The sequence below is a fragment of the Microtus pennsylvanicus genome, chromosome 10 (assembly GCF_037038515.1).
Source record: "Microtus pennsylvanicus isolate mMicPen1 chromosome 10, mMicPen1.hap1, whole genome shotgun sequence".
Classification (NCBI taxonomy): Eukaryota; Metazoa; Chordata; class Mammalia; order Rodentia; family Cricetidae; genus Microtus; species Microtus pennsylvanicus.
The window spans coordinates 44,087,543-44,105,944 of NC_134588.1; the positions used below are offsets into that span (position 1 = coordinate 44,087,543).

At 41.1% G+C, this 18,402-nt stretch overlaps 1 protein-coding gene and 1 long non-coding RNA gene across 2 annotated transcripts in view; one reads left to right on the top strand and one right to left on the bottom strand.

Moving 5' to 3' along the window:
• The window catches only part of LOC142858252 (uncharacterized), a 29,759-nt gene extending 20,082 nt beyond the window's left edge, over positions 1-9,677 (top strand). The window contains exons 2-3 of the long non-coding RNA XR_012911993.1: positions 8,276-8,391; positions 8,489-9,677. This is a non-coding gene — a long non-coding RNA (uncharacterized LOC142858252). The remainder of the gene's footprint in view (positions 1-8,275; positions 8,392-8,488) is intronic.
• The window catches only part of Hmcn1 (hemicentin 1), a 452,651-nt gene extending 434,503 nt beyond the window's left edge, over positions 1-18,148 (bottom strand). The window contains exon 1 of the mRNA XM_075988199.1: positions 17,554-18,148. Within this exon, the coding sequence (XP_075844314.1) occupies positions 17,554-17,821 (268 nt within the window). The 5' untranslated portion in view covers positions 17,822-18,148. The remainder of the gene's footprint in view (positions 1-17,553) is intronic.
• Between the last annotated feature and the right edge of the window lie 254 nt (positions 18,149-18,402).

Sequence of the window (18,402 nt, forward strand, 5' to 3'; positions counted from 1 at the left end):
CTGTCTGTAAACTGTATTATAGGACAGCGGTTCAGTGAACCATCCAGGGTGCGCTAATTCCTTGATAAGATTGCATTTATAGTCAACACTTAGCAGCCATTCAAGGAAATAGCACACAGGGAGGGACAGCCAACGTACCCAACAACTGGGAGAATCAGCGCCTATTGTGAAAAAGCAAAAACAACAGAGCAATATGAAATAGACTATACTATTGATTAGCATGTGATAAAAAAAACAAAGATGTGAAAAGCAAAAGAAGCATAGAAATAAAGAACAATGGTTATAGAAACTGAAAACTCAGTGGGTGACTCGGAGGAAAGATGAGAGGGAGCTGAAGAGATGGCAGCTAATAATGCTGACTGCCATTCCCAGTACCCAATTTGTCAGGCTCACAAGTGCCTGCAACTCCAGCTCCAGGGGATCCAGTACCCTCTTCTGGCTTCTACAGATACCTGCATGCATATGGCACACACACACATACACACACACACACGCACACACACACACACACGCATAAAACTAAATCTTTAAGAGAAAAAAATGGACAGAATTAAACAAAGTGTAAGAAAATTTTAAAGAAATCACCCAGAATCTAGCAAAAGGGAAAAGGAAGAAGAAAAGGGGAAAAATACTACAGAAAGATAAAGAAACTTAGAAAATAAAATAACAATATCCAAAAGCAACAAAATTTTATACTGGGGGCATCACAAAGAAACAGGAAAGGAAATATTTAGAAGATAAGAATTGTCTGGAATTAGAGATGCAAGTCCGTGATAGAATTCTTGCCTAGCGTGTACGCATATGCAAGAAAGACCTTGGGTTCCATCTCTGGTACCACCAAAAAGAAGAAAGAGAACCTCAAGAATTATTTTAACAAATTAAAAAGTACATTTTGTTGCTAACTGAATCAAAAATTTCCCAAAATTAGTAATTATATTAACAGAAAACAAACATTTAAAATGTTTTCTTTTCTAAACAGGTTAAAAATTAAAGCAAATAAATCAACATCTTGCTCAAATTGCTGCTTTAGAAAGAGTAGGCATTTTATGGAGGGCAGTGACAAGTCGTTGACAAGCACAGTGAATCGTGGGTAATCGGGCACAGCAAGTAATAGATACATTTCCAAATGTTATGCCCTGGCAGAAACTCCTACCTGAGCGACATAGGAAGGAGAAATAAGACAACACTAAGCTGCCTGTTAAGGTCCAGACAGCAAAACAAAACAAAACCACAAAAGTCATCACAAAATAACCTTAAATGACTTAAATACATGGTCCAAATATATTTGAATTCACAAAGCACAATGTTGGGGATTTTCTTTTCATTTGCGGCAAATCTACATAATATGAGAATTTTATGAAAATTTAGGAAGACAAAGCAGGAAAAATAAAATCAAGTCTATGTCTACACACAGAGAAGCTGCAAAAAAAAACATGAAGATAAAGAAACAAACAAATAACAGTAGAGAAACTGTACCTTATCTTAAAAGGAATAATCATATTAGCCTGAGGAAAGACAAGAAAAAAGTTTTAAAACAAGTATGTGAAGTCCAGCATTCTACAGCTAACTGTGCTGTATGAAGTGTTTGCTGCATGCCGTGTGGAGTGGTCACAATTAAAAAGACTAAAAGTGTCAAGTCATGTGAGATATGAAACCACTAAAATACCTGAAAAATTACTGACAGAAGTATTCAGTGGTACAACCACTTTGGAGCATAATTCAATGGTTTCTTATACAGTTAAACATTCCTTTAACTCAGGAGTAAAGAAAAGTCCATGCCACACCCCTGGGTGAATGCGCAAGGCAATTCCATCCTTAACAATTGCAAACTGGAAACAACCAACTACCCATTAACAGCAAGTGAATGAATAAGGAAATTGTGACCTTTAAGAACTACCCAGAAAGAAAAGAAACTACCAATGCATGCATGCAAAAACAAACAAACAAAAAAAGATGAGTTTGAAACTCATCATTCCAAGTAAAAGAAGCTTAGAGTGGGGTGGGGTTGGGGTCAGAGCATTAACAAGGAGGATTGACTGAGAGAGAAGCTGTAGAAAGGCCTAACAAAAAAGATATGTACTTTGTTGTTGCAGAGATCTGTCAAACTCATCAAATATGTCACTTAAAATTTGTGGACTTTATTTTTATTGTATGTAATTTGCTGGAGAAAAGCGGGCTTTTAAAAAGCAATGACTCTGAATGTATACATTAATATAAATGTTAATATATTATATAAGAGAATTTTTTAAAAGAATTAAGGCACTATTCAAAATTATCAAATAAAAACGAAAGCGATTTCCTACTTGTACCTGGGCTGCTTTCTGCTACTTAACTAAAATACAAAATATTAATAAAATCATTTTCATTAACATTTATTGAGAGCCCCAGGAAACAAAGTCATAAAATCTTGATTAAATCAACTTAGGTGAAGAAAGGGTTTATTTGGTTTGCAGGCTGAGACACTGGGTCAGGAACTCAATCAAGCAGGAACCTAGAGCAGAAACTGAAGCAGAGACCATGGAGAAAGGCTGCTCGCCACCTTGGCCCCTCTGACTTGCTCAGGTACCTTTCTTAGACAATCCAGGGTCACCTGCCCAAGGACAGCACCCACAGTGGGTTGGGCCCTCTCTCATCACTTAGCAATTAGGAAATTGCTCCCCAGACATATACCCACAGTCCAGTCCGATGGAGGCAATCTCCCTCAGTTGAGGTTCCCTCTTCCCGGGCGCGTCAAGTTGACACTTAAGCTATGTCACTATTAACATGCCATTCCTAGTTTTAAAAAGTCTCCTAAAGAAAGAGAGAGATGGCTCAGTAGTTGAGAGCACTTCCTGTTCTTGCAGAAGACCAGAGCACTGATAAAAACAACTAATGCATTTAGAAAGAAAATTTCATTTTCCTTAACTATTTGTTGAGTGCCCTCGGAAACAAAGTCATATAAACTAAATGCTTGCCTCCACGTAGTGTCCATTTCGTGAAGTACAACATAAACAAACAGATTCATTTCGTCTCTAACATAACTGGGGAAACCGTTGGACTGGGTGGTCAAAGAAGGCTTCTTTGAGGAGGTGACATAAGCCATAACCCACAGAAAATAATGGCAGATGCCACATGGGCACGTGAGGAGGAGGAGAAGATCAAGAGGGGGGGGGGGACTAGAGCAAACTGTGCCTGGCAAGTGAGAACAATAAGGAAGCCATCTGCTAGAAGGGAAATGAAAAGACCATCAGAATGGAGAGCTGGAAACCTGCCTTTGGATTTAAAAGGATCCTTCTGGCAGCTCTGGGGAGAATACTGGAGGGACCAGTTAAAGTGTCTCAGGCTACAGGACATCAAAAGGCATGAAAAGTAGCCAAGTTATCTCACAAACTAAGCCAAGAGATTTTGTGGAGGGATTATATGCGGCGGGGTGTGAAGAAAGAGAAGTCCTGGGTAACTCGAAGGGCTTTGCCCAAGTGACTAAGAAAATCCTGGTGCATGAACTGAGATGGGAACACTGGAGAAGACAGGAAACACACGTGGGGTTAAAAGGAGGTGCTGGTAATTGTGAGATGCCTGCTAAGTGCCTAATTGTGAGATACCCACTGGGTGCCTTATGGAAGTTTAGGTAATTGTGAGATGCCTACTGAATGCTTTATAGAGATTTAGGTATTTGTGAAATGCCTACTGGGTACCTTATGGAGATTTAGGTAATTATGAGATGACTACTAGGTGCCTTTTGGAGATTTAGGTGAGATACCTATTGAGTGCCTAATTGTGAGATGCCTACTGGGCACCTTGTGGAGATTTAGGTAACTGTGAGATGCCTACTGGGTGTCTTATGGGGGTTTAGGCAGAGAGCACCTTCCTCCTGTCTCGTTGTGTTAGTGCTGACCAGCATCTCTTAGTGTTTGCTGTTTAGATTTCCCAAAACTGTCATTCAGTCCACTTTTGCAATCATGGGGCTAATTTTACCTTCACCAATTCTGCCCAGAGAATTCCCTTTCTAAGCAAATTTAAGCTAATATTTAGAGAATGTTTATTACATTAAGTTCTTTTCACAACTACAGTCTCTTTTAAACCTAAGCATCCCCATTTCTGGAAGAAATTTAAAATGGGAGATGACTAGGTATATCTATTCCTAACTCCACATGCACCGACATCCGACTGGTCTGAACTGGCTTTGTAGGAGTACTAAACTATGGAAATTGGCAAATGCTACAAATAGAGGGTGCGTCTCCCATCCTCAGCTCAGAGTCCATAGTTTAGCTTCATCACCACACCACTGATGTGTTTTGTACAGGCAGGAACACCACACCCATGTTTTGTACAGGAAGCTGAGACCCTAGGAGACATATGACCTGCATAGTTATACAGCCAGGTCACCTGGGTCTCCACCTTATTGAGCATCCCCTTGCTAGCACTCTGTTGAGTCCTTATTCTTCAGCAAAGAATTTTGCTTGTATTTCTTCTAGTCCTAAGATGATTCTATGAGGAAAGTTCTCCTTTTTAATGCTAGCCTACTAAGGTTTTGAGAAATGAGTAAATTGCCAATTTGTAATGCATATGTAATTACATTAATTACTGCTCAATATTGCCCTGTCTGACATTCAGACCCATCCATTCCAAGCCTATGTCATTCTAGTTTTACTAAAATCTATTTATCAAGGTAAGTCAAATAAACTATTAATTTTCCTTATATCGTATAAGAAATAAAAAGTAGTGAAGTTGTTATGGGCAAAGTAGATATAATAAATATATAGAAGCATTTCAACATTAAGAAATACCCTTTGCTAATACTCCAGGGTGATTCCTTAGGGACATAAATTGTGGGGAATCCTTAAGTAGAGGAGACTGTGAGACTTTCTCTCAGATGTGGCTAAGGAGAAAACTTCAAGGCAAAAAATGTAAGGACCTGATCAAGGCAGCAATGTGAATATACACCTAAGAAGAGCAGGAGGGGGCCTCTGGGGACCAGGAAGACAATGGAACTGAGGTTTCCTATGTGCTCTGGCAAGGGACTGTGAAACAGAAATAACAAACTAAACAAAAGGCAAAGCAGATTCTACTTTGAATCTCAAAAATGTACTTCCCAGCATAGTACAGTTTTGTGCTTAGAAATTTGTTCTGTAATGCTAGGTGACATGATGTGTTTTCTGGACCTCCTACCTGGTAACAAACATATTAAAGATTGGGTGGCATGTCCCATGTCTGTAGCTACCCAGCACCCAAAGGCTCATCTAAGTAGCCTCTCCCTGCAGATCTCGGTAAGAGCAGCTATGGGCCACCCTGAGGCCTTGTCGGTGGCAATCTGCCTTCCAGCCTTGAAACATCAGGGAATCCTCCTACCTATTGTAAAACAGTGTTCAAAGGAAGTTCTCCAAGATGTGGAGAACTAATGCAAAAACAAAACACGAGCAAAAAAATTCCAATTAGTGTGTTTGGAGTTTCCAAGAAAGAGATCTGGGGTTATACAAACTCAAAATACTCTGGGGGCCTACACACAATTCCCAGAACGCCTAGCCCCTATACCACTTTCACCATTTCAAAATTAAATTTCTAAAATTTGTTTATAAAAGATCAAAAAGTGTTTTATTAAATGCCAAGGTTTACAAGTAAAATCATCACAGCCTTCTTAATGAAAATTATTTCAAGGGTTTAAGCAATCCTGTGCTCATGATTACTGTTTCCCTCCACAGCTGCCAATCAGGACTCTGCTCATATCCAAAAAGGGATCAGAGACTAGAGGCCAAGATGCCTTCTGATACCAACATTTGTTTAAGGGATGTATAGAACAAACTGAGTGTCACTAGAAAAAAAACACATTGAGGTACTTTAAATTTTTAATGTTAATTGATGGATAATCTGCTAAAGGTGGAACTGTGTCCTCCAAAAAGTCCTGTGCTGAAATCCTTCTGAATTGACTATATTGACATTCCAAGTTTGACCGTATTTGGAAATAAGGTCATTGCATAAATAGTTGGTTATAATGACATCATACTTGAGTATGGTGGGCCACTAATCCAGTACGACTAGTTAGTGTCCTCCTTCAAAAAAAAAACAAAAAAAAAGAAGTGGGAGAGATGGGATTGACACAGAACACAGAAAGAATATCACATGAAGATGAAGGCAGAGGTCTGGCTACTGAATCTACAAACTAAGGACTAAGGACTATTTAAGATTGCCAGAAACCACAAGAAGTTAGGGAGAGACATGGCCCAGACTTCACACAATGTTCAGAAGTAAACAACCCTACTAACCCCTTAGTTTGGAATATTGTTCTTCCAGCCTTCAGCACCATGGTGGTAAATTTGCATTTTTTCAAGTCACCAAGTCAGGTGACTGTTACAATCTCTCTAGGAAACAACTTTGCCCTGTCTTCTTGAGCATATCTTTTCTTCACACATTTATCTAAACAAAACATGAAGAAAAAAAAAGCTTGTCAAAATCTGCTTCTGCTTCTCTTCAAAAAACATAGCATAGTTTGTGAGGTCATATAAGCTTTAGTTACTTGGAATGTAAAATAAAGAGCTGCCATTTTACCCACAAAGACACAGAAAAGAATCCATGACACAGAACCCCACATCCTGTATCCTCGTGTACCACTAGTCTGTAACTTTGCCTGTCTGTGCTCTGCTTCTCTCTTCTTGTACTGAATTAAAGGTCTTTACCTGCCAACAACTGATCCTTCTTTGCAATCTATCTCTTCTCACTTCTTTGAAGTTCTGGTTCCACGCGCTGCCTAGTCTCTCTGGTGTCATTTGCAATGCTTTTTAATCATGTGGGTAAGTTTTCAACTGTACTTAACTGTTCTTTCCTTTTTACCATCTGAAATCAAAACATCTTTACACAACCCCATGATCCAATACCCAACAACTGCTGGGAATTTACTGTGTGTAAGAAACTTTGGACATCTATTATAGTTAGCCCTCACATAAACCTTAAAAGGCACATCAGATTGAGGACAAAGATGGTAATATAGCAAACCATTGGAGGAGTCAAGCTTCTGAGCTAGAAATCAAGCTCAGAGCCTGCTCTACCTACTGTGTCATGTCTGATAAAAAAGCAAAGAAAACCATCCCATGAATCATAATCTCAGAGAACCTAGACAACAATGAAGACCCTAAGAGAGACATACATAGATCTAATCTACATGGGAAGTAGAAAAAAACAAGATCTCCTGAGTAAATTGGGAGCATGGGAATCTTGGGAGAGGGTGGGAGGGAGGGAGAGAGGGAGGGAGGGAGGGAGGGAGGGAGGGAGGGAGGGAGGGAGGGAGGGAGGGAGGGAGGGGAGCAGAGAAAAATATAGAGCTCAATAAAAATAATAATAATAATAAAAGAAACACCTATACTCACTAGATTCGTTCTCTTACCTTCTGGATCCACGAGTCCAATGAGATGTCTTTAAAAAATAGCCTTAACATTATTTGACCTTTACCTTCCTGGATAATGAATAACAATAATAATAATTTCATAAATGTTAAGAGTTGAAAGCTTGCTTACAACCTCTGATCTTGGTGCTTACTATTTTCATGGGCTTTTTTGGAGTCCCCTATGAGCTTGCTTTCTTCTGCTCTCTCAATGTTTGCATACCCCACAGCCCCATCCAGTTTTTTTTCTCAGTCTGCACTCTCCTTGGGTGATCTCACTTATTCCGATGGCTTCCACTGTCATCTGCACAAGCTTCAAGTGGCTAGAACAGCAACTTGGCGCATCCAGCTAACACTGACAGCTAGGAATGCTGGGAGTGATACCTGGAGACAGACAGGCCACCCAAACAGACCCAACAGGAAAACATGGACTGTGATGAATTCGCCATCACTGACTAGTATCTGGCTCTCTGATTTTAAAAACTCAGAAACTTGAGCATGACACTGTCACAATGTTTTAAACAAGGGAGGCTGATGTATACAACTGGTATGCCAAAATATGAGTTACCCACAAAGAATATGACTGTCTGCTGAACCTGATGTATGTGTCCGTCTGACCGGAGCATTCTCTCCCCATAAAGAATGACATGAGGTTACTTTATCAGAGAACTGTTTAAATGGTACATCCAGAACAAGGACAGTTCATTGTATGGCACTAATGTGCAATGACATCATTTCATAGTTATAAGGAAAAACAGTCCATCACCACAGTGGAATCCCGGTCACTCAAGTGTAAAATAAATTAATACACTGAATTTATCTTATAACCAAGTTAGAACTTGGTTGGACACTGCTCAAATATGTTTCTGTAATGAGTTTTCATTGCTGACCCATGAACTTCTTTCTGGTCGATGTTCGTTTTAGACAAGTGAATCTATGAAGAGCTTGCTATCAAGACTCACTACCCTAGGAATGACATTGTCTTTGGGAGGAAACATTGCATCGTATCTCCTCTCTCCTACGGCGTGGAATTTTAGTAGGTAATTATATTTATTTTTCCTATATTCACAGGACCAACTCAAGTCAATTGTGCTTCCTTAATAACTCAAAAATCTATCCTTTTCTCCTGGTACCCAGGTCTCCTCATGGGGCCCTCAGGATTTCCTCTGAATTTCTAACATGGCCTCATTTCTCATCTCCCAGCTCTGAAGACTGCCTTACTCTACTATGCCAAGAGATAAAGTTCTAAATTGGAAACGCAGCGATGCCATGATAATCCTTGCAACCCTTCCAGCTCCCAAGAGCTTTCATCGTGAAATCCAATACCTTTAATACGTTTTGATTAAGCTGCTTGTATTCATGAACTTCCTCAGATTTCAGCCCAGATGACACTTCTTCCAGAAAACCTTCGCTAGCCAACCCTGCTTGAATTCACTAGAGTAGAATACTTTGCATTTCGTTCCACTACAGAATTTGCTTTAGTATATTATATCATCATTTCCCTTGCACCCCTCCCCATTAACCATAAGCCTCTTCGGAGTTTGTCTCACTGTTTTTGAATCAACACGCCTACCATGATCCTTGATATTAGTAAGCAATGACAAGCTTGTTGGCTAGGGAATGAGTAACAATAGAAAGGCTGATAACAGAGTATTTCTAGTCCTTTGCAGCTTTCTCTGTGATGATGTTAGTGGTGTGGGACCAGGGGAACGATGCAACAAAGAGCTCATGTGTCTCAAACATTCAGTTTAACAGAACGGAGCTGAGGCAGGGCTGGTTTGAATTGTCCTTTGCCTGTATGTTGACTTGTAGTCAAGTCATCAAGCAGACATCCCTTGGTTCTCTCCTCTTACTATATAAACACTGCTCAGCTTCTCCTGCAACTTCATTTTCTCCTTCAGCTTTTACAAAGCAATGTGGCTTTGAGCCATTCATTTTATAGTACATTTTATTGTGAAAATTGGGTATTTGAAAATTACATCTGTTTACATATTTACGAGGGGTGAGACGTGGTGTATGTGTGGAGGTCAGAGGACCGCATTCAGGAGTTGGTCGTCTCATTCTACCATGTAGGGCCTGGGGCTTGAACTCACATTAGGCTTAGCAGCAAATGCCTTAACTTGCTGAGCCATCTTGTCGACCCTCTGTAGTGCTTCTAAAACATTTACACAAGTACTGCTTTATTTAACCAAGATAATGTCACTAGGATGAAGAGAGCTGACATAGTGCACTTTGATACGGGGCCAGTGTCAGAAAATCCTAGCAGAGCTCACCATAAGTGACAGAACTGAAGTTTCAAACCCTGTAGACTTGTGAAAATAAAAACATGGTGTGGATCTTTTGTTTGTGCAGTGCTCCTTGGAAATCAGTTTCTTTGCTCTGACACTCCATCAGTAGGTCCAGCAGGAATTGGAGAGTGATCAGGCTGCCTGAGGCCATGTCGCTGAGACATTCCACATGACAGACACACACACCCCAGCCTAATCAATTGCGTATGCAAGCATTCAATAACTACCCAAGAATCAAATGCTTTCTAGATCACAATATTCCTTCTCTTGTAAAGCTTACAAGAGAGCTATGTTATCATTGAAAGACTTAACTGACAAGTAAATATGCTGCAAGTTTTGGTCCCATTAGGAACGCGATTTAAAAATAGACTCACAGATGTGAAAGGCGACTTTTAAACACTCATAGAAGCACTTGCTTCCTTGGCTAGGCTAAAAGTACACAGAGAAATCGTCTGTTCTTTACATTCATCTATTCATCCATGCATCCATTGAAGAAATATTTCCCAAGTATCTGTTGAGTTGCTGGGCCTATGGGATAAATGAAGCACTTAGGCGGAAAACACCAAAAATTATGTTTTGATCAGGAACAAATCAAATAAAGCCCAATTCTGTTTTATTAGCAAGAAAGTTAAAGATTTGTTCTCAGATTTAACCACAAACAAAAATAAAATACTGTCATTCTGTGGTAACCTGAGCAAATCCTTTGCTTATCAAAGTCTAGTCTCTGTTATCATTTTATCTTATCCTTTCCATTGTTTTAGATTTTAAATATGTATATACATGTGTCTCTGTGTGGGTATGAGCCCATTCACGCTGGTGCGCAGAGAGGCCAGACGATGGTTTCAGATCCCCTGGAGATGGTATTACAGGCAGGTTGTGAGCCGCCAGACAGAGAGTGCTGGGAACTGAACCCAGATCCTCTGTGAGAGAAGTAGGAACTCTTAACCTTTGGGCAATCTCTCCAGCCCCAGGCTCTTTTATCTTCTTGGAGGGAGCTTTCATTGTGTATAAGAAAAGCATCTCTCCTTATCTTAACACTATCCACTGAAGCAGTGTCCATTACCTCAGCTTAAAACATTTTATTCTGAGAAACAAATTGCCATTGTTCACTCAAAGCCCCTCACTCTGGGGCTAAAGAGTGGAGATTAGAAACAGAAGACTTGTCTTCAGTGACCAGAACTGAAGAGGGAAAAAAAAAAACTCACTTAACTGTTAGTGCAATTTCCTCAGTTCCTCAGATCTATCTCTCCCGTGTGTGTGTGTGTGTGTGTGTGTGTGTGTGTGTGTGTGTGTGTGTGTGTGGTGTGTGTATGTGTGTGTGTTTCTCCTAACCTTCATGAAAATCCTTGCCCTGGACAATGTGTTAGAGGCTGGCTGCTTCTTGTTTTCCTATACTCACTGAAATGGAAACTGTTCAACTTTTGGTTCAGTTCATGTAAGAGCAGCTAAATTTTTAGGGTCTTAATGTATGTTATCTTTCCTTCGAAGAATCTTCCTGCTCATTATGGTTTAGAGTAGTTCTGCTACTCGCCAGAAAAATATTCTAAGAATCTTACAAAAGTCCTGGGGTGTTGTCATAACACTTCACAGGTCTGACCAAACCATGCAAAGTCATTGAAGGTTTATAGGTTTTATTAACATGAAACTCTTAAATATGAGACATGCAGTGTTGGTATTTCTGCTAATGAATCAAATCCTTTCTATTTCCAGTCTCTTTAAACTCACTTACCTTTCACTGTGTTATGACAAAAAATTATAGTCAAACTCATTGTCTGGTAATGACAATGCATTAATTTTATAGACAGCAAAACAGGGGTCTGTCAAGACTATTAAACAATCTGCTTCAATGAGAAGAATAAGAAAGGGCACATAAGTTTTCTATTACCAAATGGATGTTCATTCTACTGTATGACATTTACATTTAAAAAAAATACAGTTGAATATTTATCTCAACTAGACTCAAATCTAGCTCATGAATAAGGCAACCACCCCAGTAGTTGGACACAGAAATACAGTTACAAAGATTTTCAATTTCTCTTCTCCATTCTCTTAGTTCTCTGCAAACAGGCTTTCATCACTTCACTTCACTGGAATAGTCTTCTTGGATCGTCAATGGCTTCCACGTTGCTAAGCTCCTGTCAGTTCACCGGTCTGCTTCCCTAAGACACAGTTTCTTGGGCCTCTCTGCCTCAAGTTTTCCTGGGTGCTTTGCTGGTTATCTGTCACCTCTTCAGTCAAGCTTCTCTGCAACTGATGTTGAGACCTCAGACCTTCTCTCTTCCCCATGCACAATCAGTCCCTCAATCATTTCAAATAAACACCATCTTCATGTATGCCTTTGGGTCTGAAATTCATATCTCTCAGTCTGCCTTTTCCCCTTGAACTCGAATGTCATATATATTATATGACTGTCTTCTTCCATCTCCACCAATATCAAAAGGCATCTCAAGTTTACACAGGTTCAAAAACGAAAACCTCATCCTCCTACCACTTCTGAAACCTCTCTCTCTCTCTCTCTCTCTCTCTCTCTCTCTCTCTCTCTCTCTCTCTCTCTCCCTCCCTCCCTCTTATTTTGCTCCATCTCAGAACTCTCCACCTGCCACATGTCTATTTGCTCAAGCCAAGTTCTCAGAACCCATTTCATCTTCTGTTTTAATCCTTGTAATTCACATCCAGTGACTCATCAAGTCTTCTTGGTTTCCTACTCAAAATATAAACAAACACTGTTTCTCAAAACACCAGTAGCTATCGACTGCACACAAGGAATTCACATTCTTCTACTGACCCATTTCTACTCTTTATCTGCTTTCCATTACTACCTAATGATAGAATGATGCTGAAGGCATGTTTGCCAGATTGTGTTGCTGGTTCATTTAGAACTCTGTAGTTGAGAGTTGAAGAGAAGGCTCAGTGGTTAAGAACACTGGCTGCTCTTCCAGAGGACAGGGGTTTGATTCCCAGCACACGCATATCAGCTCACAACCATCTATACCTCCAGTTCCAGAGAATTCAATGCCCTGCAGATAGTGGACATGGAGACAAAACACCCATATCCATAAATTTTAATAAATAAAACTCTAAAGCCTCTCTCCACATCGTTCACAGTAAAAACCAAAGCTTAGGGGGGACGATGAGTTCTTTCCTGAACTCGTCAGGCCTCATTTGCCAATTCCCCTCTATCACTTTCTGTGACAAAGACACTCAGTTGCCTCACTGCCATTAAAAATGTCAAGATACTCTCATTACAAGAATGTTTTTACTGATTGCTTATCTGCCTATAAAAGATATGTATAATGTTCCCTCCTTCAAGACTTTATCAAAATAAAATCTCTTCTTTTGGAGGGACCCCACCACTATATTTAAAATTCTAACACCCTCACATCCACCCTGAGCACCGCATGCCCTTTTATTGCTTTTTGTTTTCTCCATAGCAACCATAGGCATCAAATGCCTTTGTGCATTTTAATCACATCCTTTATCACCAGTGTTATCCTTTCCACAATAGAACAAGGTCTATAATGGCAGGAGCCCTCTCTTTGGTGTTACTTTCTTTTGGCTACTCAGTGCATTAAGCAATGCCTGAAACAGAGTGAGCAAGTGAGCAAGGAATGCAGACCAGTAGCAGATATTCCAGAGGGTGAAATGTAATTGTCCAAGAGAAGAAGGGGATGCCCGACTCATTAAAGCACACTGCCCACTCTCACTCCTCCTGTCTCACAGAGGAAGGGGGAAATAAGACACCGGGTGACCAGAGGGCCTTCACCCAGGAAAGGTCATCAGCTCTCCCCAGTTCTTTCAGAGGAAAACAGGAGTGAAATCTGGGTAGTATTAAAAGCAGCAAAAATCAATACATAGTCTAATAACTGATAACATGTTGATGAAGCTATGAAGAAATTGGATCTCACCCATCAGCCAGTGGGATCATAAAATGTCATAACTGCTTTGGACAGTAGCTTGCCCACCCCCTCAGCAATTAAACATATAGTTTTCATGACCCAGAGGTCCTATGTCTAAATAATACACTCAGAAGAAAGGAAAACATGTCTACACAGAAATGTATATGTGGGTATTCATAAGTTGATGGAGGAAGGTCATTGGCTAATAAAGAAACTTCTTTGGCCCATTTCATTGGTTAGAAGATAGGTGGGAGGAGTAAACAGAACAAAACGCTGGGAGGAAGAGGAAGTGAGGTCAGACTCCACAGCTCTCCTCTCGAGAGCAGACGCCTCAGAGAGAGACGCCATGCCCAGCTCCCGGGCAGACACACGTGATGAAGCTCCAACCTAGAATCTTCCCGGTAAGACCGGTGCTCACAGATTATTAGAGATGGGTTGATCGGGATATCAGAATTAGCCAGTAAGGGCAAGAGCTAAAGGGCCAAGCAGTGTTTAAAAGAATACAGTGTCCGTGTAATTATTTCGGGGCATAAGCTAGCCGAGCTGGCGGCTGGGGTGTTGGGGACGCAGCCCTGACGCCTTATTACTACAATAAGTTATCCACAAAAGAGTAGGGAATATCTAAATCTCCATTGTGGACCAGTGCATACTGTATAAGTTGTATATTATACTACAGAATATAATTTGGTTGTAGAAAGAAATGATGAGCTGTCACATGCTTCGATACGAATAAACTTTGAAAGCATTATGCTGACCTAAGGAATCCAGTCACAGAAGATCATATAGGATTATAAACAATATCTATAATGTATAAATCCAGAACAGGAGAACCAGAGAGATAGAAAGGTGGATTATGTGGAAAAAGAAAACTTTAATCAGTGGCTAGGAAATTGCCAACTAAATGGCATAGGACAATTTTTTGGTGGGGGGGGGTCAAGACATGGTTTCTCTGTGTAGGCTTGGCTGTCCTGGAACTCTCCCTGTAGAGCAGGCTGGCCTTGAACTCAGAGATCCTTCTGCCTCTGCCTCCCAAGTGCTGGGATTAAAGATATGTGTTACCACTGCCCGGCGGTAAACAACTTCTTTGAGGGTAAGGAAAATATTTTAAAATCAACTGATGACAGTGTCACCTATCTGTGAACATGATAGAAATCATTAAGTTATACATGACAAAGGTAAAGAAAGTACCTCTCAACAAAGCTTTTTTTAGCTCACAGCAGACAGGTATCCCAGTGCATACCTGGAATCCCAGCACCAAGAACCAGATGTAGAAGGATCACCCACAAGTTCAAGACCAGCCTCGCCTACATCATGAATTCCAGGTCAACCAGGGCTACATAAAAGACCATGTCTCAAAAGCAAATTAATTAATTAAAATTAATACCGGAAGCATGTCTTTGGAGATTAAAAGACTCCTTCAATGTGGTTAATTATCATTAAAAGGCTGGCTTCTGCCTCCATGAACTGAGGCATTCCAGGGAAGCTATATCCCTTCCCCCAAGCACATCTGATGTTACTGGATCTTTCCTGCCCTTTCCTGCATAAATACCTTCATAAATACCTTCTAATGAGCTTTATCACCACACTGGCCAGGACTGGGATCTATGTTTCCCATGTATTTTCAAACTATCGCCACCTGGAGGCACGCAGCTTTCCCTGAATTGTTACATGGACCCACAGACTAATCATCTTCAAAGACTTAAAGCCTCAGACCATGTCCCCAAATTCGCCCATTATTTAATCTAGCTACACGGGGTGGTCGATATCAACAGAGCAAGCACTGAGGTCTCTAGTGTCATCACTTAGGTCAGTACTATATGTTATTTCTCTCCACATTAGTTGCTTCATTCAACTGTACAAAAAGGCATTAGATACTACAAAAATAATAGCCACATGCAAAGTAGAGAATCACAAAATGTCACAACTAGAAGTGTCCTTAGGTATGTTCAAATCCAGATCTCTCACTTTGATATTGAAACCGAGCTTCAAAAAAGGAAAACTGATATTTCCCTAATGTCAGTAAGATAATCAATCCCCATTCAAGGTCCTATCATTACATCCTGATCATCAACTGAAAGAGAAACAAAATTTCTCAATGAACACGTGCACGCACACGTACACACACAAAAAGGAAATCAGGAAAATTACACAATGGCAATAATCTGCTAAAGCGAATTTGAAGTTTAGATACTCTTGGATAATATAAACTATTGACAGTTCTCCACTTTTAATCATAATGGAAATAAATTAATATGGATATTGAGTTATAAACACAATTTTATTAAACAAGTTTAGACTACTAATTATTTTCTCAATTTAATTCAATAAAGCTCTAATTTTATTAGTCATCTGCAATTAACATTCCAAGTTTTCCCCCACTTTGAATTCCGATTGCTAAACTATAGGAAAATCAGCTACAACAGTGTGCAGACCTTCTCACTGCATAACAGTTGGGAGGCAGCACACATCCTACAGTTTGTTACAAAATGTTTCCACATCACTCCAAACTATGATAGTTCAGCTTCCATTTATGCAATGAAACATATTTTATATGTTTCTCGGCAACATAAAGTCACAATGTCTTTCGGATGGAGGCAAACAAATTAGCAAAATTAGTTTTTACTTTATATTTGAGCCAACTTCAGACTCATCCCTATATAAGACATATATTTAGGCTATTCCAAAATAACAAAAAACCTTGGACTGCATCCTTAGTGGCATCTTATAAATTGAAACATCCTGACCCTTGAGGTGTCTTACTGAGACAGTAGACACAACAAAGGACCATCTTACTCTGGATTCAAATGATAAAGCAGGTTGAATCAATGTCGAAATGCATGTGTGTGCTACAGGAGAGATGGTTTAATGTGTGGTCATTGAAGAACAAGACAATTCCAGAAAGTTCTAGCTCCCTCTCAGTTTATCCCAATGAGAACTATACCACATTTAATAACTAGTAGTAATTAGGGTTTTAATATGTTTGGCAACTGCACAAGGAAGAGAAAAGAACTGAGATCTTCAACATCATGCTCTCATTGTGAAAGAGGCTATGCCAAAGTCTAGTGTAGAGAGCATTTCAAAGGCGAGGGGCGGGGGATGTGGGAGAGCAGTGGGGGAGGGCTTTTAAGAAACCACTGTTTTATTTCTTCCACTGAGCAGCTATTTGCAGTAATGAAACTCAGGTGGACACAAGACGGCAAGCCTCGGGGCTCCCCCTGTAATGCTACCCTAGACAATGACAACGGGGACTCCTAGGAGCCTCACAGAGAGGTGCTGCTTTAGAAAGAAACTGGAAAAAGTAAATAGGATCACATTACAGTGCAGCAGCAGAAACCCACAGCCCCAGGGCACAACATAAAGTTATTTTTCGCCAACTACCTTTCAAGAGCACAGACATAGCAAATTGCACGCATTTGTACCGCCCGAGACACGGACATACTGTTTACAGACATCTGTGAACCTCACTAATGATGACCCGGTGCAAAGATGAATAGATCCAGTTGAGAAATGAATGGCTTCTGTCTTTCATTTTTATGCCTTCAGTTCCACGCCTAGTTACTATTTACAGACTTGCCCTTGTGTCCCTCAGCAGGCAGGTTTGTTTCCCTCTCCGGTGAGGTTTTCCTTAGAGTGTGCTTGCCCTTAACATCTAGTGACCTGCTGTGGAATTCCACGTCCCTGTCCCAGTCTGCCTTTAGCTTCAAAATGCAGACCAGTTAGCTCTGCTTTTGCTGCTGTTGCTGCTGCAGATTCCCGAGTCTAATCTTCAGGGGACCACATTTCCAGGTCAGGGCACCACTGGTTAAGCTTCCTAAACAAGTCATCTACTCCATGGTTAAGCCTAGCAGAGCACTAAGGAGGTATGAGAGCAAAACCAGATGCCAGCAAGCAATTCTTTGTTACAATTGTATTCAGTTGCATATTTTTTTAAAAAACTCTTCTGAAACTTTCTGACAATAAAACAAATTCCTAGCATAAGTAATAATAAATTACAACAAATACAGAGCGTTTCCCTTACCTGGATCGTGGAAGGGCACCAAAGCAAAGTTGTAAAGAGGTCTCTTAGGTCTTTTCAAAGACGTCTCCAAAATTTTGGAAGCCCCTTCAATAACCTGAACTAAATCATCATACATGGAGCCAGTCACATCAAACACAAAAGCCAACGTGGATGCCCCCTCCGGAATCTCCTCATCCCTGCTCTCCGACTCGGGGGTCCCATCTCCAGCTAGGGAGGAACGAAGAAGAGCCACAAAGAATACTGTGTGGACCACTTCCCAGGCAATCATTTTCCCCCTTGTTTGCTCGCTGCTTTGCTCTTTGCCCTAAGCTCCTAAGCACTGTGCTTACTCCTCAACAGCAGTCAAAGGACTTCCTCTCTGGTGCCTCATCAGCCTTTTGCAGTCTCTCAACTAACGCAAAGTTTGGAGCAGAGAATGAGATGGGGACCAGCCCGGAGCCCGGCTGCCTCCCGGGGCTGGGCAGGGCAGCGCAGGGATGCCGCGCCTTTTGTCCGGCTGGGTAGGTCGCGGGCTAGAGGCGGTCGCGTGCAGGGCGCTGCGAGTAGCCTAGCGCGGGCAGAGCGCGGGGTCCATGCCCCGGGGGACGCTGCGAGCCTGCGGTGCCGCCTCCGCCGCCGCGCTCCAGGCCAGCGACTGAGCTTCCCAACTTTCCACAGCTAGCCCCCTCGTCGGCGAAGCCCGGCTCGACCTCGCCTTCTGATTGGCCAGCGGCCGTCCCTCCTCTGCGGGAGCCCCCACCCAGGAGGGCGACTTTCCCCACCACCCTGAGTTCCAAGTCACTCCGATACCAGGGAAGCGCTCGCTGTGTCAGCTCCTGTGTTCTCGTCAGAGCTAGCCCCAACTTCCAA